The sequence below is a fragment of the Mobula birostris genome, chromosome 4 (genome assembly GCF_030028105.1).
Source record: "Mobula birostris isolate sMobBir1 chromosome 4, sMobBir1.hap1, whole genome shotgun sequence".
Lineage (NCBI taxonomy): Eukaryota > Metazoa > Chordata > Chondrichthyes > Myliobatiformes > Myliobatidae > Mobula > Mobula birostris.
In genome coordinates this window covers 137,984,066-138,008,016 of record NC_092373.1, presented here as the reverse complement: position 1 = coordinate 138,008,016, position 23,951 = coordinate 137,984,066, and the positions used below count along the sequence as shown (strand labels likewise).

Below are 23,951 nucleotides of genomic sequence, written 5' to 3'. Positions count from 1 at the left end.
CCCATAGTACCAGCCATCATCAAAAGCCAGTTAAGAAGCCATATATTTTGTTTCAGATTGTAGGGTCTTCAGTTTATGGGAGCAGCAGTCACTGCACAAATGGGCAAACACGAGGAAATCTGCAGATGCTGGAAATTCAAGCAACACACATCAAAGTTGCTGGTCCTGACGAAGGGTCTCGGCCTGAAACGTCGACTGTACCTCTTCCTAGAGATGCTGCCTGGCCTGCTGCGTTCACCAGCAACTTTGATGTGTGTTGCCTGCACAAATGGGAATTTGTTACACTCATGTGATTTGATCGTTTCTAAGGAGTTATAATAAAGTACTATATAACTGCAATCTCCTTAGGCTTACTTTTTTAGTGAGATGGTTAACGAAATAGAAAACATTTTCAGTTAATATTCAGCTTGAAGAGTACCTTTCTTTGGCAGAGGTAGAAAGACTTTTCAATCTTGCACGTCTTTTGTTTAGTAATTACGTGGTAAAGAAGGTGACCACTATTGGATAATGTATCCAAATGGATAGCATTTGAGACAAGACCAGAATTAGCCACGCGGTCCACACTTAAGGACTATTGTCCAGTCATTGTCCATTTTTGCACACGTGGAATCTTCAGTAGTCTGGATGAGATATTGAACAGTAGCCACCAATGCTCTACTTTAATTAGAAGGACAAAAAATGGAAGGGTAAATAGTGCAAAGAATTTCTGCCCCTTTTAGATTTCAGTTTTGAAATCAGAATGAGAAGAAACATTAAACAGCTGGAAGGCTTCTAATTTGGGCACAAGTCAAATCGGAGTTTGTAACACTGATATTCCTTCATAAGTGTGAAACATGTCCGCAGGACACAGGTGATTTATGGTCTTTTACTGGATGGGAAAAACACCTAACCACATTGCACAGTGACCCAGTGTGTGATTTTAATTTATTCTTGATACATTATTCAAAGCAGGTTTATGGCACTACATTATACACACCATCTAGTGACAATCCTTGTTCTAACATGTTGGAATCATTACCAGTACCTGAAGTAAAATACGATCTTTATTTAAATCTTTGGCTTGATAATCAACTCAGGTTAAACACATACCCAATTCAAAGTATTTTAACATACCAATCTGCATCATGTTCTATTTCGGGAAATTTTGATCCAGAATTTGGAAAAGACTCAATTTAATGCAGTCAGATTCAACACCATCACTTTTCATCCATAGATGACAGTTCATACTTTTTCAGAAACCAAGGGGTAGAAATTCATTTCAGCCATTTGTGGCAAACATGCAATGTAATGACAAAAGTGCTTCTGAAAGTCAGTTCAACTGATTTCAAGGACAAATGGAAACAGGCTAGATTTTACCTGATATGCAGAGCTCAATAATGCACCAACGTTCTGCATTTTAATTACAGAATATTGCTTTCACCAAGCTGTGTTTAGATGATTGAATGAGTAGTGGTTCAAATATCTACATTTAATGGCTTCTATGTTATCATAGCTCACTTCCCGAATGGTAGGCTCTCCTTAAAAGCACACCATGCACTTTGAGGTAGTTTTGGAAAAAAATAATACACTTAAGTACAGACTTTTCAGGGCACTGCATGGTAATCCAAAATAAGACTCAGACAACGGACAAGGTGATATTTTCATTAATTTATATATTTCTGCCTTATAGTTAACATATGTATTTTCTTTTGTGTAACCCTTAATTTTTCTCAGTAAGTAATGATATTTGTTATATTCAGAAATGAGTAAAATTTCAGACAGCTTTTCAAAATAAATACCATAATATAATAGAGCTTCACATAATAAATACTCTTTACAACAAAAGAAGTTTTGAGAATTTTAAAAACAGTAGGGATTTCTCAAAACTTTTTTTTGTACATAAAATATATACACAAAGAAAGCCAAAATCTGGCAAGACTGAAGTATGGAGAGCTCAATGGGGCACAATTGACCATATAAACCAGAATATAATCCTATTATTTTAAAGGCAACCCAACATTTAATTATAGATGTCACAATAAAAAAATTAATGAATTTATATCAAGATTCTATCTGCATTTTGTCAATGCATATATTGATTTATTGTATTTCAAAAGATAATTTTGTTCTTTTGTATAAAACTCACCAATATTCAATCAACTTCCATATTCAATTGACAAAGCAGGTTAAGTTGAAATTTAAAACTAGAAGCAGCGTATCCTCCAAAACAAAGACATTTATAACATGCTCAACTCTGTTCAGAATTGAAATGCATCTGTTGTTTACGCTGGCATGAAATTTAGATGGCGATTTAAAGGATATTTTCATCTCCTATTAAAGAAATTATTATGTTCTTTTAGCATCTAAGATACTCTTGCTTTCCTGCACGTAAAAATGTGTTAAGCACCTGCCCCATGTGCTACGCCACAAATATCTGAACGCATGTTAATTCAGTGCATCACAGAATGGAGAAAGCTGTATTCTTGGGAGAAGGTGGTCATAATCTACATTTACCAAGTACTGACATTTAAACTTCCAATGTGCCAAAACTTAAATTTAATATCAAGAACACACCAACAATTTCTTTGCTGCCAGTAATGTAATACAATATGCTGGGGGTTTAAAGTGGTTTAGGTGTAATCCAGAAATGTAGATTCCACGCAACTTTTCACAACTGTTTTCTTGCTCTAAATTGCAAATAGTTGATATGTACTTTAGATTATTTCAGGAGTAGTTTTGCATTTAATGGAAGCTTTATGTGGCAAAATTTACAAACAATAGCGATATGTATTGTACCACTATCAAACAGTTCACAAAAAAATTGGTTCTTTGAACAGAGATAATTGATGGCAACTGGGTAGGTGCAACCTAGAGAATTTTGATTGTAGCACCAATGATTGTCCCCAGTTGTTTTATTTTTCAAATCAGGAATTGTATTGTGACATCAATATATTAAATGGAACAAACTTCTTTTGCAATCAGGTTGATTAATCCCAATTATGCTAACATTTTTAATGATTGGAGAAATAAAGGTTTACTTTGCGTAATAATCAATTTTGCTAATTAAGGGGGCCATTTGCAAACAAGAAAGCAATGGTATGTTCCTCTGATGGAGATGGATGCGCCTCTTCACCTATAGATATTAGCAACATTCTAACTCTTAGGCCATGTTGGTAAATAGCAGCCATCTTTCTGTTGTAGAAGGGATCGTTAGAATGGTTGCTATGTTTTTGTTGGTATCTAGTCCAAGGGTGAAGCAGGTAAACATACAAGCAGGATTTCAAAATGATTAAAATAAAGTATTAAAGAGCTCTGCTGCCTGGGATCAAGAAGGTTTATCCTCCCCTTGAGTGGGACAGCTTTTAAGTTTACAATACACAGTATTTGAATTCTTGCAACGACATCCAGGCCTGTTTAAACGATCATAGCATCCCTGGCAAAGTTTGATGCAACCTTTGGCTGGAAGGTAGCAGAGTAAACAGGGCATAAATAAGGACATTAAACCCATAAACAAGAACCTGGAGCAGCAGTGTGAATGGGTGCAAGAGCAAGGATTATCTGCACAGGAGTCCTCATCGTCATTGGAGCAGTGATAGAAGACTCCCTTTACCAAGCACATACATGTTCCATACTCTACTGTACTCTCTACTGAACACAGGCACTGTTTGTTACAAGCCAAACATGAAGGCAGGGTCTTTGGTGCTGTGCATTCTCTGCACTTGCATTTCCCACATTCCTCACATATAAACCTATGTTTTGCCAAATCCTCCTTTCCTAAGCATTTCAACTCATCCGTTGTACTGGCAGATGACTTGGGCTGCATTCTAATTGTCCGGTCCGGTCTGTTGTGGCTGGACGTGATCCGTGTTGGCGGGGATCGTCCCAGAAGTCCTTGTTCTGATGATGCACTGCTGTTACTCCCTGAACTAGCTGCACTACCCGTGCTGGTGGACCTGCTTAAAGCAGGCATCCTGGTTGAGGAATGGTGGCCAACATGAGAGTGGTGAGAGGACCGATGTTCGTAGTTATTATTCACATTGATCGGTATCACTTCGTGAGTCCTTTCATGTTTGTCATGCCGCTGGGTGCCTCTGCTACTACTAATGCTACCAGCTTTCTTTGCAGTGGCTGGGCCTTCTGTATACTCGTTGCTTGTCCTGATTACTTTAATCTGGTCAAGGGACAAAATGGCGGTGTGCTGCAGTTCCCGTTCGTACTCAAGTCTCTGCCTGCTGTCAAGAGAGGGTTGCTGGATCACAGCCAACGAACCACCACCGCCATGCTGAATATGGCCCTCCATCTGTGGCGATTGCAACTTCCAGCATTCACTGTAGACCTGGCATGCATCTGAAAGTCTGCCAAAACAAGTAGAGAGTATATTAGGGTCATGTTACAATGCAGTTATAACTTATTTGATCACAAGTATTATCAGGCCACTGCAAGCACATACACTTGTTAAACAGCACTGAACTGTGACCGCAGCCCCAACAATAAAAATTACTTATAGATACATGTGGCAGTCTGCAAGGCAGCAAGATTATTTCTACATTGGTCCAGATACTGTTTTAACGGTGATTCGAACTCTTTACTCACTCCAGAGAGGATTTTAATATCCCTCAGTATTGATTAATCAGGATGAGGTTCACACCATACTCAGTAGCCATACTCAAAGCCTCAACACTCCTTGACACAAAGTGTGTAACAGTGGAAATTGAAAGGGACAGGATTTCATTTCTTCCCTTCTTTTTCTTGTAATGCATATTGTATATAATAACATTCATACTGCAAATTGTCCATGATCTTTGACAAAGGGATAGGCATTGAGAACTTTGCAGAGCTAGCCACAGGAGTCACACGAGGTGCAGGTTCTCAGGTGTTTATGAAGTATTCTGAAGGGGGTGGGGGGGCAGAGAGACACATGAACTTTTAAGTTGTATTCAAACAGTTAAGTCACAACATTTGAGACTTTGGTGTTGGATGGTTGGGGGTGTGCACTGAACTGCGCTACCCAAATTCAAATGAGCAAAGGCTGCATGTTATATGCTGAGCTGCATGAGAACTAAAGAGGCAGAATTACTTTACAGATGAAGAAAGTGTTTTGAAGGCAGTATGCCAGGCATCTGAGGAGCCTGATTTTTATCAGTGGTTCCCAGTTTCTACTTCCAAAAATCTGAAAGATTTCAAGTGATAAATACTACATCACCCACAATTTGAAAAAAAATACTGTGAAACTACCCACTATTAATCAGGTCTATAACTGTGCACGATCACATGTTGTATGCGGTACATGGTGTGCCCACGTCACGCATCTGATATTCATGCATCTCCAGACTTGATATTTTGGCAAGAAAAGAAGTAAACACTCTACAGTCTCAGTTTTTCCCCAAGTGACATCAGTACATTCTTTAAGTGCTGTTATTAAGATTACATTCTTTCTATCGTTATAATTATTAAAATTTCATTCCTTAAAGGACAAGCAACAATATTGCATTTAGCAAGTCATTTTTATCCTCTCTGCCTGGCTAATACTCTTATGGTGTAGAACCATGAGCCCTCATAAAAGAGCTGAATTTTCATCTGAAACCAAAGCGTGTCTTGTAATTCATGTTAAGTCTTCTACCAGATTACCACCCAGAAAATAACTACGTCTCCCAAAAGTGAGGCTATAAATCAAAAGATAACTCAGGTCATACCAAGCTACTGGTTACTGAAAGCACGACTGAAACTATTTGGTAACATAGATACTTTCAATTTTAATCTGAAATAAAATAGGGCAGCTTCAACTGGAGGAGACAACAACTTACCAGAAACAAAATGGGGTAGATATAGGATGTAAAAAAACTTCATGTATCACCAAAGTAATAGTAAGGTGACACTGGTCAGAGGCTGGGAGTGACTGAGCAATCAAAGGTTAAATAACCTGAGGAAGGATCTCAGCCAGAAACATCAACTTCATTCCCATCCACAGATGCTGGCTGACCAGCCGAGGATCTCCAGTATTTTTTGGGTGTTGCTCACAATGTCCAGCATCTGCAGATTTTCACATAGTTTTGACTAAATTAGATGGTTAAACAGCAGGCTTGAAAATGGATGATGTCGAGGAAACTGAGGCTAAATTGTCTGCTTTGGTCCTGAGAGGCAAGTAAATAAATAGAGAATTGTAGAGCAACTGAGGATTCAGCATCATGGCTGTTTTGATATAGTAAAGTAAGCCATAAAACAGTTTGTAGTGTCTAATGTCCTGGATGTTTCAGTAAAACCAGAATTAAGACTATGGTATCAAAACGCCATTTCTTGAAATCTCCAATGGGTCATTTACCTATGAACAATAAAATTTATACAATGAACTTTAGACCTAATAGGTTTTGTGGCTAAGCACTGCTCCAATGCTGTACTTAAGCCTGGCTAAATCAAAGGCGATGACAAATCACCATATAGGAAATTGAAAATTCAGTTGAATGGTGCCACAAAACCCACATCTCACTTAACATCAGCAAAACCAAATAACAAATTATCAATTACAAGAGGAAAAAGCTGGAAGTCCATAAACTAGTCCTTGTTAGGGCATCAGAGGTAGAGAAGGTCAGTAGCTTTAAATTCTTTGACATTAACATAACAGAGAACCATGCTGGGATTAGCATGTAAATGCCATCACAAAAAAAAGGCATGAAAGAACACCCACTTTCTTAGAAGTTTGCATAGATTTAGCATGTCACCACAAACTTCTGTAGATGCACAGTGGAGTATCCTAACTGGTTGCATCAGGGTGTGGTATGGAAACACCAACACCCAGGAATCGAAAAGGCTACAGTAAGTGGTGGATACAGCTCTGTCCATCACGGGCAAAGCTCCCCCACCATCTCCATTGAGTACATTTACATGGAGTGCTGCCACAAGAAAGGCCCCACCTTCAATAAAGGTCGTGCTCTCTTCCCACTACCACCATCAGGCACCAGGTTCAGGAGCCTCAGGTCCCACACCACCAGGTTCAGGAATAGTTATTACCCTGCAACTAACCATCAGGCTCCTGAAACCAGCATGGATAACTTAACTCACCACAAGTCTAAATCCTACAACCGAGGCACTCACTTTCAAGGACTCTTTTCCAATTCATGTCCCCAGTATTTTTGCTTTGTACAGCTTGTCTTTTTGTGCGCATTGCTTGTGTATCAGTCTTTGTTTATATATAGCTTTTTGTTGATTCTACTGTATTTCTTTATTTTCCTTTATATGCCTGCAAGGAAATGAATCTCAAGGTAATATATGATAAAATATATACATACTTTCATAATAAATGTACTTTCAACTTTGTCCCCCAGAACTCCCATTCTAATGATCTCCACCTTGTTATTTACCACCTCATATCTTTTTCTTCACCACATCTCCAAATTCCCACTTTATTCCATGGGAACTTTCTCCTTTGGACTTCATATCCTTTGTTTTGCCCAAGGAGTTTGTGGAAGAAGATAAACCTACTAAATTGATTGTTTCCCTTTACTTGAAAGCAGACCTCTTCTCCTTCTGACTTTGCAACCTAGATTTGGAATTCCCACTATATGATTCACATGAATGATTAACCCATCTCCTAAGACTACATCACAGCAATGGATCACAAAATCTTTCGTCAGTTTTGATAAAATTATAACTATATTTTTACGATCTGTGATAATATGTACAAATTCTAGACTAGCTTGTGATGAAAGCACAATATTGCCAAAGGTAGAACTATTATTGTTAATTCTTTCTTTGAAATATGTCTTCTCCTTGAATAGAGAAGACCGTGAAGAGATTCTGATATAAATATTTAACAGAGAGGGTAGACTGAAGTCGTTGGTGCTGATCGAGGTATCAAGAACCAGCTGACAAAGAATGAAGGTAGCCGCAAAAAAACAAAAGTGGCAGGATTAAGACTTACTTACGCAGCAAGTGTTTGAAATCTGAAATGCACAGCCGCATCTGGTAGTTGAGGGAGATTCATCTCCACTGTTGAAAATGTACCAGATAAATGTCTTAAAGGAAAGAATTTTGCTGGTCAGAAAGAACAAGGGAGTGAGGTGAGCTAGGTTGTTTTGTGGTGGAAGCAGATACAATAGGGTCTTTTAAGAGACTCCTCGGTAGGTACATGGAGCTTAGAAAAAATTGAGGACCCTAAGTAATTTCTAAAGTAAGTACATGTTCGGCACAGCATTGTGGGCAAAAGGGCCTGTATTGTGCTGTAGGTTTTCTATGTTTCTATGAGGGGCTGAATGGTTTCCTTTGTACTTTGTTCTGTGATTCTGATTTCCTTATATTGTTGGTAAAGATGAGCCAAATTATCTCAAAGGAAGGAAGACTCGCAGCACCATCCCCCATCACATCCTAAGCCAGAGTAAAAAAGACATTCATTCATCAAAAGGGGTATAACGTCCTGAAATGCTCATGTTAAGTGACTAATAATCAATAGTCAACAACAACCTTACAACAAAATCAAACAAAATAACACCGTCCTAACATGAGTTGTTTGGATCTTTCCATGCTTCATAATATAAGCAAGCAGCAATCTGCAATCCATTAGATGAGAAAATTTAGAGGTTAAAAGAGTGCAGAGATCAAGGCAGAAACACAACCAAGCAATTTCAATTCCATCCAAAGAAACTGCCCTAATGTAAGTTCTGCTCAGAAAAATTATTATCCACCAACTCACCTGCCACAGTTGACTTGGTTTACTTACAATGATAGGATCTTAGAGGGATGAAAGAAAGAGAATGAACAAAAAGAATTAGAATAACCATTAGACATTTTGATCTCCTCAATGCTCAACAGAAATTAGTAGGAACCATAGAGTTGCTGGTGCCAACACTCCACTAGCCCAACAGATGCGCACTGAAGAAATAATTTACTTCCTTTAGTTGCGACATTTGAACTTTTTTGCTTGTATTTGATGATCTCTGAGGATCTAACTTGGTCCCAATATATCCATGTAGTTATAAAGAAGGCAAGACAGCAGCTATACTTCATTAGGAGTTTGAAGAAACTTGGCATATCAACAAATACATTCAAAAACTTCAATATTTGTACTGTGGAGAGCACTCTGACAGGCTGCATCACTGTCTGGTATGGGGGAGGGGGCTACTGCACAGGACCGAAAGAAGCTGCAGAGGGTTGTAAATCTAGTCCGCTCCATCTTGGGTACTAGCCTACAGAGTACCCAGGACATCTTCAGGGAGCAGTATCTCAGAAAGGCAGTGTCCATTGTTAAGGACCTCCAGCACCCAGGGCATGCCCTTTTCTCACTGTTACCGTCAGGTGGGAGGTACAGAAGCCTGAAGGCACACACTCAGCGATTCAGGAACAGCTTCTTCCCCGCTGCCATCCAATTCCTAAATGGACATTGAATCCTTGGACACTACCTCACTTTTTTTAATAGACAGTATTTCTGTTTTTTGCATGCTTTTTAAAAAATCTATTCAATACACATATACTGTAATGGATTTACTTGTTTATTTCTTATTATCTTTATTTTATTTTTTTCTCTTCTATATTATGTATTGCATTGAACTGCTGCTGCTAAGTCCACAAATTTCATGTCACATGCCGGTGATAATAAACCTGATTCTGATTCTGACTCAGAACATGTATTCAAAATATATGCTATGATAGAAAGTAAAAAAAAGACTGTTAAAGTGAGAAATGAAATCAACTTACAAACCAAAGAAGACTGGCCAGATCTTAATGCTGGAAGTCATGCAAAGTGACTTCAGCAGTTGAAGGGTTAACATACTGGTTTCTCGTGCACAACATCCATGCCATCAAATTTCAGTAAGTACTCCAGCTAATGAATTTCATGGTGTCACCTTCATATTCTCCTCCAAAGTGCAACTCTGAACAACTCTACCATGTTCTCCCTAAATAACATTCTTCCAGAAACAGTCTGATAGATCAAACCCCCAGGTGCAACTACATTGTTTACATTTTTAATGCTTAATCATTATTGCAACAAAGTAGCTTTGGAACATAACTCAACATTACAGCTAAACACCAAATTCACATGTTATTTCCCACTTCCGACAAACCTTGAAATAAACAATGATTCCTTTTTAAAAGATGATTTTTATCTATTGTCCAGTGAAATCTGTAAACACTAATGAGTTTAAAACCTTTGCCTTGTGAAGAATTTCCAGGATCTACTGAATTGCTTTCGTGCCTGGAATTCAGCTTCTTCAGAGAGAAATTATACTGATAGGGAACCACTGGATCTAGCAGCACTATATAACAGGGTGGAATTCAGAGACTATTACCATGCGGTGTCTGAAATGTAGTTTTTAAATCTGGGAACTTCCACAATACTACACCAGTCTCATTTTTGTTCAGCAGCCATTCTTGCCTTGCAATGTCATAAAAATGCAACCATTAGCTGAGTATTTTTCATAAATGGATTTCAGAAGTAGTGGTATGCTTACATTTTATTTGCACAAAATACAGGTTTGTGAAAATTATTTTGTCATACAATATTTACAGCTGAATTTTAATATTTCTCCCTACCAATATCACAAAGCTTTCACTTGCTTTACGTTAAGTAATGGTGAGAATTGAAGTGGGGGGGGGGTAAATTCTAAGTGCCATAAGAGAACCTAGCACTTATCTGCAGAGTTTCAAGAAGTAACAATTTTCATTTTCCAGCAACACTAAAGATCTGAAGAGAATCAGAAATCCATTTTTTAAATGTGGCACGAGTATAAGGATTCAGTGTCTAACTTTCATGAAAAAAGTTACATTATTCAAGGAGCTTAAGTAGCAGGTTGGAGTGAAATTTACAGTCTTGCTGCTGTTACTCATTATTGGAGGATTATATGTGTACACCTTCAGATTTTTCCTTTTCCTAAAGACCACTAACAGGTCCTTGTGATCAAATCTCACCTTAAAAGTGTATAGTTTGAACACAAGAGTGGTAAAAGAAAATATTACAAGGAAAAAAAATGCAGGTCTGAGCAAAAACGAAGATTCAAAATGTTCAATTTGGATCCTTACTAAATTAGGGAATGGCTGCTCCAAAAGTCCCCAGGACTTCCCTAAACATGCAAAATAACATTTATTGTTCCATAATTAATTGTCTATTAATGTACTAAACTCACAAATCATGCAGCTCCACAAAAAGTAATGCTTCTGCAATATTATTAGAATTTGTAACTTGGGAAAATATTTCCCTAATTTATATCAACCACTGATTCCCAAAACTATTTCAAAATATTTGAGTGCATCTGGATCAGTAACTGAGGTAACACAGGCTAATGTTGAGAGCCAGATGCTGTTGTAAGTGGCTTTCCATTCACTGTAACATGGTGACATTATCACATCTGATGTAAACTTTATTACCGCGGCAGTTACTCAGAACAAACAAATGCGAAACACTATTCCATCTTGTCTACCAAAGGAAGAGTTTCTTTTTTTCTCTCTCTAGGTGTAATGTGGATAAGTAATCATTAAACTCTATCTAATAGCTTACAATTAAAGTCACTTCCTATCCAAAGCCACACTTCTTGTGCGTCTTGATAAAAATTCAAAGCAGGGTGATTCGATTACAACAGATTTATTTTCATAAATTGCTATATTTTAATTTTTAATGTGCTTAAGTTTTATTTATTAAAATCGGGCTCGCGTGTGGAGAAGAGTCGGGTTACCACATTGGAATGGGCGACGGCTGACTGGATGTCAGATCCTCATCATAGGAAGATTGTAATTCTGGAACAACTATCAATTACTTAGAATGCTGACTCACAATCACTGGTCTCGATGGAAAACTACACCCAGAAGAGCCATTGGGCGCTTGACATTTTAAGACGGATATGTTAAAAGTTCAACACAAAACTTTTCCAACTTTGCAAGTCACGGGAGCCATGTACAGAGGCACCTGCGATTAGTAATGTTCCTTTCACGTTGCTTCTGATAAAAATACAGCCTGGACAGTGTTTACGTTTTAAGTCCTCCCGCAGGACGCGCTTGTAAGAGAGTGGCAAACAGAGAGAATTCGTTTAGGAAATGAAAAACCAGGGTTCGGGTTTCATGATCCTGAACATACACCCAGAGAATTTCCAATACTGACCTCGATCTGCACCTAGGAACACCCTTGCCGCGTTAATTTCAGACTTAAATCTTTACACCATTCCCTGCAGGGTAGGGGAAACCCTGGAACTCTACGCCCACCGCCCCCCCCCCGTCCCAACACATGCATCTCCTGACTTTGGCATTTGACATTGCTGTCTGACCTATCTGGCAGAGTTGCAGAACGAACCGGATTTATGTTTCCGCAGCCCCATTCTGAAGATGCTCCGGGCTGGGGGAGAGGAGGGTGCGACCCTCTTTTAGAACAAATGGCACAAAAGCCAGCATCACATACAAAGTACTTCTTTAAAAAATCAAGCCACGTTTTAGGATTATAAATCGCCTCGTCAGCACGGCAAACTCGATGAAACAAACTCCCGAGACTGACCAGAAAAGAGAGCTACTAATAGTGACCCCCGGGCCGAGCCAGCTCCCTCCCGCTAGAGTTCACGAGCACCCACCCTCCGTGCACAACGGTAAGCGGCACTCCACAGAAAGCAAAAGCCGCCCGCACCAAGTACGCAGGCACCGTCGGGAGCTGGAGGGAAGGGGCGTAGAAAACGCAGCTATTTCCACTACGACGCCGTTTCTGAGCTCGTAAAGAGGCATCTGACAATCGAGCAAGTGCTTCAAGTGCTCTACTTGCACAGTGCTGCGTGCATCAGAATGTCCCCTGCCGCAGCCGTAGCAAAATCAATAATCCCCACCCCTCACCTTGTTGCAAACAGCAGCTGCTGTGCCGACACTGCAAGAACCGTCTTCCTCAATTCCTCCCGCCTAGTTGGCAGGTCTGGGTGATTAGTTTAATTAAAACTACTCAGGAAAGAACACAGCGGAAGCCTGCAGTCGAATGCCGGTGACTGTAACCAGCAGCGCCCTCTCGGAGTGCAGTTAAACTCTGGTTAATCGATCGTTTGCCGAGTGCAGGGAAGATGAGATGGGGGGGGGGACGGAGGAGGGGGAGAAGTTATGAATGAACCCAGCAGAGCCACAGCGGGCTCGCGGTCAGAGCACCACACGAGGGCGGACTTTCCAGTGACAACACTGGGGGTCAGTGAACAATTGGGCAATTTCACAAGTGGAAGTGGGTTCATCGCGAAGAACATGTCGTCGGCAAGATTAAAATAACATTCACTCGGGAAAATATTAGAATAAATTACAACGTGTAATAAAAACTAGCACGCCGTTGTAAAACCTTTGAAACGACTAAGTAGTTAAATGTTGAGGAATCTTACCTATTTCCATTGATCCACCAAATGCAAATCCATTTTATTATGTGATATAGTCTATTCCAGAAGATGGGCCCTGTCTCAAGCCTCAAAACAATAATCAGTCGGCACCGCGTTAAGACATCGGGACGACACAAGTGGAGAGTGGACTCCAGCTGAAAGAAACAGCAGGGAGTGAGCTCCGGGACGCGCGAGTTCTTTTCTCCGTGGTCGGTGGGGTTTGCAGGATCTGCTGCACACCGGGTGAACCTTCCCGTAACTTCACCTCCACGCACCGCCTATCCACAAGAATGTCCGACAGCCTCTGGGTATTTCCTCAACAGCGCTCTCCACGCTGTGGCTTGTCAGTGAGCTCTTTCCCTTTCTGTATGTGATTCTCCAGCGAATTTTCTGCACGATGGTCTCCCGCCTGTTTACCTGATTTCCAACACGAAGCTGTCACCAGCACGCGAGATGGCTGCATATGTTTGTATATCACGATTCTCTGTGCGTAAGGCTGTGTTCACAGGACGTGAAACTTTGTGCTTGAAGGATCTAATTTATAATCGTGGTGCATCTGTATGCAAGGCCGGGTAAATTTGAAATGCTCCTTTATAAAAGAGCGCAGAGATCGCTTAACGCCCTACTTTGCTCACTGTTGCCCGATCGGGATTTGTTCTAGCTGCCACTGACGACCGAACATTCCCCACGAAACACACACCACATTTCCCTCTCTCTCAATGGTCGACGCGTTGCATTCCACAGCTGCTCATTGGCTATTAGTCAGCATTCCACCGTCGTCCATTGGTCTCTTGCACCCCGAGAAGCGGAAAAAAGGGGGAATAAAGAGGATGCTGAATATCCGGTCATTCCTGATTGGTTATATCAGGACACACCGCTGTCGGCGGACTCCCATTGGATCTGCGGGAAATACACGCTTTCTACATGAAGCGCATTGGTTTAGTTAGGAAGGCAGGTTAAATGCTGAAACTACTAGCCTGGTAGGATATAACCTAATTGGATGAGAGGAAGCGGTGCATCCGGCCAGAAATGATGACAGTACTACAAGACTGGATTCATGATTAATTGGTCTGCTTCCACTCAGATATCAATCGGAGCATCACAAAATTGCAATCATCAATTTAATATATCTAAAATAGTTTATATCTCTTGACATACACGTTTAAACAATTTATTGCAATACAAACAGAAGAAAGATCGTATTATAAAATTATAACTTGCTACTGATAAACGCTTTTAGACTACGCGCTCTAATAGATTGCATCCTTTTTAATGATAATCGGAGAATGTTTTCATTATTGTTATGTTATACACGGCGTGCCCAGCTCCCTAACACACGATAACTTTCATGCGCAACCAGAAAAAAAAAGAATGTTCAAAATGCTGAATGAGTCCTTGGAGGAAAGGCAAGTGAGTGGTTCAATGCCTTCAGCCATCAGCGGTTTTATTATTCATTTGTAAAATAAACCACAAACCGGAATCCAGCGCAATTCTCCCCCTATCGCATCCTGCTGCTTTCCATTATGCACAAATAAAAGCTTTCAGATGAGAAAAACAAATGTGGGTTACGGGGGAAAAACAGAGAAATATTCATTTTAAAGAAAGATCTCTAACGTCGAAATCTCGCTTCCCAAGGTCACACGCATACACAAATACTTCAAAACTTCCGAACTTCGTTTCCCCTCTTTCTCCTTTCCACTTACCAGAATTGTACGCATTGGAATACTAAGGGTCCAGGTGATAAGGACGTGGATCTTTTCAACAGTCACCAGTGTAGGACTTGTGCCTTTACCCCGGGATCACACGGGGGAAAACTCGACTTCCTAAACCACTCTTTTGTTGTTGCTCCAGTCATCTGAATGCACCTAAACAACCGTCTCCAGCCACTGAACACATGCTGAGAATGTTAATGTCAATCCATGTAACCTTCTGTATGGGGCGGGGAGCCGACACTGGATGGTCTAGTATAATTTATGTGTAATGTTCAATAATTCCTGGTTGTACTTATTTATTGAATTTGAACTGCAACGTGGCATAATCTGTTTTATAGTTGGGAGATAATCACATAGAGAGAGGGTGCGCGCGGACACATAATTATTTTAATAAGAAGAGTATATATATAACCTGGTAGAACATGCAGGCCAAATGCGTTAATATCGAATAGAGTAGATGTACATTATTAAATGCAGACGCTTCCTTTGTTGTTACCCTGCCTGTTGAGTGTTTCTTTGAGACGATCTGTGGCTCTTTGGCTGATTTCATTTGTGCAGGAAATCGCTCATTCATTAATCCCCTGGCTTCCCTTTCATCTATCGTCTGACTGATCATTAAGCCGCCCTTTCACACCGGAACGGCTGAAGACCCGTTTAAAGAAATTAAGGGATTGATTTATCTGTTACCATCACCTCTTCCAAAGCAGTTATCAGGGATTTCATCAGGCGAGAAGATGTCAGGCCCGAGGCGAAGGAGCTCACCAAATAGGGCTTCAAAGATCTATAAAAGACAACGCCAAGTTCTGCAGGAGCTGTGGATCGGATTTAAAGAGACACCATACCTGCTGTAATGAAATGATCAACATAGACCTATCCGGCGACACTACACATAGAGAGAGAAAAAATGTTCTGCGTTACAGCCATATATGTATAGACCCTGCAGTCGCAATCAGTTTTAATTGAACAGATTTCTGTCGGAGTTTCCACCGCCCTTCATCTTTACTGGAAATAAAGTAAAAGCAGAGAAACCTGGAGATATTCAGCAGGTCAAGCAATATCTGAGAGAAAGGCCGATACAAGGTTACGTTTAGGATTTTTTTTTAATCAGAACTTTACATAAGGGGTCTGACAAAACGATTTTGCTTTTTAGCGGAAGAACAATACCTCATCTACAAACCAGTGAACAATGAATTTTCGAATTGCGGATAACCCTCACCTCCCGTGAACCACCCCAGCTCTAAACCACACCCTGCATACTCACCTCCTCTTCCACCTCTGCTCCCCCCACTTGACCCCTTTTCTATACCCTTCTCCAGTCCTCCCTTGACCATTTTTACTCCGGCTTCTTATAGTTCCATTCACCTACCACCCACACGGTTAACCAACCCCCCCCCCCAGTCCCCGTCTACGCCATTCCCCCCCACCACCACGTGTTTCCTCCATCCATCTCCATGTGTCCCCAAGTCAAATCCAGTTTATTGTCAACGGCACACATACAGAGATATACAGGTACAATGAAAACCATATTTGCAGCAGCATCACAGACAGGTTAGTACAAACAATACACCAAATATTAATTAAACCTAATTTATAGAAGGCAATGAAAAGCAAGGAAAAATACTGCAAAAACAAGAGAGCAAAATAAAGAGCCAAACAGGGGCAAGTCCATGCCACCACAAGAGGTGGCCTGTAGCTGTTACATTGTGGAGGTATTAATTCCAAAATGTGTAGCTTTTGAGTCCACAATCATCAGCCTCCACAGCCTCTGTCTTCATATTCAGTCCCCCTTCCCCCACTTGCCTCTATCTCCTCACCATCTCTCACTTCTCCTCAGCTCACCTATCACCTACTGGTCCCTGTCTTACCCCTTCCCCTCGCTTCTCTATTCAGGCTACTTTCCCACTCCCTTCTCAGTCTCAATGCAGCACATCAACATGAAATATTGATGTGTTCCTTTCCCTCCATGTTTGTTTTTTGACTCGGAGTTCCTCCAGCGGTTTGCTCTCTTATGGTCCAGATTCCAGCATCTGCATTCTCTCCATCTCTGCTTTCAATTCATATTTGTTTATGCAATTATGACCATACCTCATTCATGTGGGATTACTTCCAGTCTCTTTGGATAAGAAAGTTTTGCTTCAACTTCGGTTCTGTGCTTCTTTGCCTTTTGATAAGGCCAGTGTGAGACCCTCAGATTCTGCCACGGGCAGGGCAAAGTCTGTTTAGTGAACTGGCTAGAATGGTTTAGATAGAGGACGTGTCTGAGTTTATGTTGGGTTTCTGTGTGTTTGCACTGAATGGACTCGGTTATCTCACTGCCATCATGATCCCCCTTCTCCAGTTTGAGTGATCATGGGTCTGGGATTCTCTCTGATCAATTTGGATCTTCACTTCTTCAGAGGGTTTTCAGCACTCCAGTTTTGGGTCCAGCACGTACATGCCATTCAAAAGAAGGCACAACAGCACCTCTACTTTCTTAGAAGTTTGCGAAGATTTGGCCTGTCATCTAAAACTTTGACAAACTTCAATAGATGTGAGGTGGAGATTATACTGACTGGTTGCATCACAGACTGGAATGGGAATACCAGTGCCCAAGAATGGAAACACCTACAAAAAGTAGTGGACACAGCCCAGCTGATCACGGGTAAAACCATCCAAGCACATCAACAAGGAGCACTGTCACAGGAAAGCAGCTTCCATCATAAAGGACCTCCACCATCCGGACCATGCTCTCTTCTCGCTGCTGCCATCAGAAAGGAATTTCAGGAGCCTTTGGCCCCACACCACTGAGTTCAGCAACAGTTTTTGCCTCTCAGAGGTCAGGCACTTGAACCAGTGGTGATAGCATCACTCACCCCAACACTGTTCCCACAACCTATGGACTCTCTTTCAAGGACCCTTCATCTCATGTTCTCGATACTTAATGCTTATTTATTTAATTTTTTTTTAATATATATCCGTACAGTTTGTTGTCTTTTGCACGTTAGTTGTTTGTCCATCTTGCATGCAGTTTTTCATTGATTCTATTATATTTCTTGGTTTTTACTGTAAATGTTGGCAAGAAAATGAATCTCAGGGTATATATGGTGACATATATATATATACTTTAATAATAAATACACTTTGAAAATGTTGAAACTTTTTCAGTCAGAGCTGACTGATTATAAGTACTATACAGGAAAATTTTGCCTAGGAAGCAACAGTAAATATTGCTGATCCTACAAGTGGATTTGGATGAATTTATGTAGACACTTAAAAAATGAAAATTAAGTTAATTGGACCTCTGGATAATGGAATTGATATTGTAATTTGGGGACGCAGACACGAGGAAATCTGCAGATGCTGGAAATTCAAGCAACACACACAAAATATGTTGAATGTACCTCTTCCTATTGAGCTGCATTCACCAGCATTTTTTGTGTGTGTTGTAATTTGGGGAGCAGTTTTTTTTTAAACCAGGCAATGCCTCAGCATATAGCAGGCAGCAGAGGGACCCACCACCATTGAACCTGCCCGTTTCTGAAGTTGCGTTGTGGTGACAGTTATGTTTTGTACATTTATTCCCAATGCTGAGTTCTCCATTGATAATTAATCCTATTCACAGGTGTAAACTTCCTTGGTGTCATCTAGTCATCCATTGTTAAAAATATTGGATACAATAAACTGACTTAGGAACTTCAATTGACCAGGGTTTTTTTTTGTAGAAAAATAGGTAACGTTTCTTTAAACCGGATTTAAGTGTTCTTTAACATGGGCCAGAGTTACTTTCTTTGGACAAGCATCTTCTATTCAGCGCGTAGGTATGCGCGCCCACACAGGCATTGGAAAAGGGGGGAAAAACACATAACAAGCGTTGTCCCCGCGTTTCTATACATGTAAATCCCCATTACACAAAGTAAAGAAGAGAAATAATCAATGAAGTTAAAAGGGCCAATGCCTCGCTCCCGTCCGTTCACAGCCGGGTAGCTGTAATCAGTTCACATACTAAATTCTGCCTCGCCGAATGCAGGCGAACAATATACACGGAGGAGAGGGCGCGCCGGTACTGATCTGTAACCAATTTAGACTTAAACTTACACTTTTCAGAAGTTTGAGATCTGAAAGCTGCGACTTTAATGAATGCATGTGTGGCGGTCTCAGGCTGTGTTCCCATGCGATGCGATGGTGGTCAGCATGTGGAATTCACTGTTGCTGTTCTTCGTTTCACAATGAGCACTGGGTTTCCAGAGCCTTCTCGCACTACCGGCTCTCAATGGGGCAACCAGGCCTGGGGCTTGCGAGAGTGGGAAGGATGGAAGGGGGCGTATAAAGGGACGTTTTGCTCGAGTAAATTCCGCAGGAAGGGTTCAAGCTTCATAGTTCGAATGTTCTGGGATTTGCTTCTTTGACATTAAAGGATGCTACTTTGCTTTTTATTTCCTTTTTCTTTCCTATGCGGGCTCCCAGGGTGACTCCTTCCCGCTCCCGATCTGAGGTGACCGCTACAGATAAGGCAGGAGGTGCTTGATGGTACAGGCGGGTAGGTCGTTTGGAAAGCAGTTCCTCCCGTCATTTACATTAGGCTTCTAGTTCATCCCCAAAATAGTAATTTTTGAGATCAAATACTGAAACTTTGAACGCCGGCAGGGACTCCTACAAGCCTGGGTTGCACGTTTTCAGAGGCTTGCAGATCACCCTTGAATCTTATCTTCTGTTCATCTCCAGATCTCCTGCCGTGGCAAAATTCAGATCGTCTGTTTCTGTAGCCTGGTGTCAACATCACCTGTTGCACACTTTTTTAAAAAAAGCCATAGATGCAATCATTAGTTAAACACAACCAGCGTATTTACTTACTGGGGGGTAGTGGGGGGAAGGGTTCGTTTAAAATGTCACCAAAACAAACTTCTACAGATGTGCTGTTGAATGCTGGCTGACTAGTTCCACCGTGGTCTGGTACCGCAATCCGAATACTCAGGAATGTAAGAAATTGCAGAGAGTAGTGGACTGACCCAATACATCATTGGCACATCCCTCCCTACCATTGGTAATATTGACATGAGGCACTGCCTCAAGGAGGAAATATCTATCATTAAAGGTCCCCATCATCCAGGCCATTCTACCTTCTCGCAGCTCCGGTGACTGAGACAACAGTGCTCTTGGAAGGCGGCTAAATTTGGAGTACGTAGATCAACATCTTAAGTACCTTAAACCTGGGATTCAAGTTCCCTGTAATCCTTATTGATCAAAACTACAGATTACCATCCCTGTAAACTTTTTGTACATGATATCCAGCAGCATTACACCTTTTTTTGTAATATGTTAATCATTTCTTGTAAACTGACTGAATTTCCTGGAAATAACATGCAAACATACATTGCACGCTATTAGACAACACTGTGCACATCTGATCACCTGTGCATTAACATCTCATACACACACATGATCTGGATGAAGTTTTGAAAGTTCCATGCAGTATACATATACATGTATACATGCACACATTTGTACAGTACAATGCAATTGTCTTAGGCACCTAGAATTTTAATAAGGTTTCAGATGGTATGGCCTCCATAGAGCCTTGATCTCAACATCATTGAGGCTGTCTGCGATTACCTGGACAGAAAGAAGCAAGCAAGACAACCAAAGTCTGCAGAAGAACCGTGGTAAGTTCTCCAAGATGCCTGGATCAACCTACCAGCCGATTTCCTTATAAAACTGCAAGGCAGTGTACCTAAGAGAATTGATGCTGTTTTAAAGACAAAAGGTGGTCGCACTAACTATTGATTTGATTTAGTTTTTTTTTACTGTTTACTGCCCTTTATAGTAATTTTTTTATACTTAGAAACTTCTCATTATTCTGCACTTTACAGATTTTTAAACAATTTTGCACAGACTTTTATAAATATAAATGCAAATAGCATTTTAAAAATAATATATATCATAGGTAATATATTATGTTACATAATGTAACTTAAGGTAATGTTACATACACATTATGAGTGAGTGTGTCTTATGCCAACTAGTTAGGCCAAGAATTCATGCATATTGGTGCTGAATGTACACCAGAATCAGCAGTGTTGGAGCATTGAAGTGTTTTTAATGCAATTCATTCACCTAAACATGGGTGATGCTTAAGTTATCAGGTATGTGGGTTAAAGAGCACCTGATAGTTTTACGGAATGCCATTAGGTAGAAGTGTGATTAGAGTATGATATTCTTCAAAGGGGTTGTCTATTAGGTCCTCAGGAGGTTGTAGAGGTTGATCCAGGATCTACATAACCGGTATATTAGGGTGGATTTTCTCAACGGAGAATGACTTGCATGATTTTGTTTAAAATGGGGAAGCTGACACATGGAGAGGCCGACACCACCACCAGATGGTCGTTGACAGATTGTGGTCAGGTCCAATGACAAGGAGTGTGAGAAGACTGGGGAACTTTTACTGCTGAAGCCTTCCGCTGCCTTCACTGCCTGTCATGAGGTGGGCGCTGGGAACGGACCCAAATGCCAGACACAGACACTGAAGTACTAGGAACAGGACTAGGTGAGTCAAGCAAGCAAGGGAAGTGGGGAAGAAACGATGCTGGACAAGACACAGGCCCTGGACGAGGCTAGGATACAGGGCCTGGGCTAGGACTAGACTAGGAAAGCGGGACCTGGACGAGGAACTAGGAACTAAGAGCCTGGGCTTAGACTCCGAGCCAGAGACTGGACAAGGAACCAGAACCTGGGTCTTGACTCTGGCTCGGACCCCGGAACTAGGCGAGGACATGACGTGGCTACAGGACTGGACGTGGCTTGGGTTCTTCATGGGTTGGACATGGCGAAGCTTGGGTTCAGACTCCAAGCCAGAGACTGGACAAGGACCCAGAACCTGGGTCTTGACTCAGGCTCAGACTCCAGAACTAGGTGAAGACATGACGTGGTCTTGGGAGACAGGACTAGGCTAGACTACAGGACAGAACGAGAGACTCCTGGGCAGGACGAGGGAACTCCAGCACAGGATGAGGGAACTCCAGCACAGGATGAAGCACATGGACAGGACGAGAACACGAAGCCTTGACTTGGTACTCAGGAACAGCTAAGCCTTGGACTTGGGGTGACAGGAACCTCGGAACCTTGGACTCGGGATGACAGGATCACAGAACACAGAGCCTTGGTCTTGGGGAGGACAGGAACACAGAGCCTTGGTCTAGAGCACAGGAACACAGAGCCTTGGACTTGAGAGACAGGAACACAGGGACATGGAACACAGAGCTGGGACCCCTCCTTGGGAACAGGACTTAGGGCCGGGACTCATACACGGAACACAGAGCCAGGACCCCTCTTTGGGAACAGAACTTAGGGCCAGGGCTCTACACAGAATGCTGAACACGGCAAGATGGTTCTCAACACTAGGAGCAGCAAACGGCCAGACCTACCTAGTGCAGGTGTGGACACAGAGACAGTTCCAACTCAACAATAGACAGTTGCTTATCTTGACACAGCAAGGCTCCAGTCTCGCTCCAGTGGTTGAACTTGACAAGGTTGCAGGCAAAGCTCCAGACACAGATTGCAGGCAAGGCTCCAGAAGGAAGGGGAAGGAAAGGGAACAGTCCAACCTCAGGGTAATGGCAAAGATGGCCTGGCTTACCCAACGGAGCCAAGGACAGGAAGGGACAGATCCAACAGCAGGGTAACAGCAAAGACGGCCTGACTTACCCACTGACTGGATACTGGTGAGACAAACTAGCCACCACACTCAAACCCAGGGCCACTTATATTCCCAGCCCCAAGATGAGCATCAGGTGCCTATGAATAAGCCCAAATGAAACAAGGGACAGCCGGACGACCCGGAGTCTGGAGTCCACGGACCGGACCATGAACCGGAACACAGACTTCACGGACCGGACCATGACACTGCCATTGTGATGTGTCATCATCTTCTGCCAGCTGCATCACTGAGGTCTTGGTTAGATCGCTCTTTTTTCTGGAACCTCGCTCTTGACCTTACCACCATCGGTGACCCTACCTGGAACTAGGCACCACATGGCTAAACTCCATAGGCATCACTCTCAGGATCTTGGCAATTCACAAGCAACTCCACCATGACAAGATGACGATGCTCAGAGAACACAGTATAAGACACCTGAGCAAGTGATTCCATTTCTACTGGTGAAGATGACAGTATAGGACATAAAATAAAACAGAAAATGCTACAAGTACACTTTTGATCAGAACCAGGGGAATTTAGAAATTGACCATGTCTTATGTTAGAGAGACTGGATAGGTTGGTGAGGAGACAACAGATCAAGAGAGGACAAATGACTCTAAAATAAGTTCTGCCAGCTGCTCGATTTAGCGAAGACCAGACTGCGTCTGTTCATGAGCAAGCAAATTGGCACCGGGGCAAATTAAGACCTACCCTTCACCCTAACTGCAACTTGAAAAAAGTTGGTCCCGTGACCATCAGCAGAGAAAATTTTCAGCCTTTGCTACTTTTTATTTCTGCATCGCGGTGCATCCCCGCTCCACCACAAACCCCCACCGCCCCCGCCCCCCCCCCCAACCTCGCAAATCTGGTAGCAAACTTACAAATCAGATACTTCAATCAGCTGTCTGGGCACAGGGTGGCAAACGCGCAGGGAGTTGCTTGTTCATTACTTCATTGTTACAGAAACACCCTCATGAAATGGGGAACATTCTGTAGAGCTAGAAGTCCAGGACATGCACCAGCATTCCATCTCTCCGCAACAGGATGAGGAAATTGGATTTCATCTCGAAAAGGCAGTTCAAAGCTATGAACTCTTGCCATTCATTATTTCTCGGATGCTATTCTTTCTGAATCAAATTCGCTGATTAGCGCTATCTGCCTTGTAACCACAACGGACACTGAATGTAACTTGCTAACAAAGAACAACAATCATGAGCCTTTACGAAAAAAAAGTAGATTGGGTCAATACTTCAGACTGAACCACGATAAAAAAAAGAGAAGAAA

The 23,951-nt window shown here is 41.7% G+C and overlaps 1 protein-coding gene across 5 annotated transcripts; it reads right to left on the bottom strand.

Annotated features, from left to right (window-relative positions):
* Positions 1–906: 906 nt before the first annotated feature.
* On the bottom strand, positions 907–23,693 carry spry1 (sprouty homolog 1, antagonist of FGF signaling (Drosophila)). Of its 5 annotated transcripts, XM_072256133.1 has the most exons (3): positions 13,293–13,372; positions 7,069–7,213; positions 907–4,334 (listed from the first exon to the last, which is right to left on the bottom strand). In XM_072256133.1, exon 3 carries the CDS (start codon positions 4,277–4,279, stop codon positions 3,305–3,307), a length of 975 nt encoding a protein of 324 aa, XP_072112234.1. In that variant the 5' UTR covers positions 4,280–4,334; positions 7,069–7,213; positions 13,293–13,372; the 3' UTR covers positions 907–3,304. The 5 variants fall into 5 exon arrangements, with proteins under 5 accessions (XP_072112234.1, XP_072112236.1, XP_072112237.1 ...); XM_072256135.1 differs by lacking the exons at positions 7,069–7,213; positions 13,293–13,372 and adding an exon at positions 23,549–23,693; XM_072256136.1 differs by lacking the exons at positions 7,069–7,213; positions 13,293–13,372 and adding an exon at positions 14,990–15,111.
* Positions 23,694–23,951: the final 258 nt, after the last annotated feature.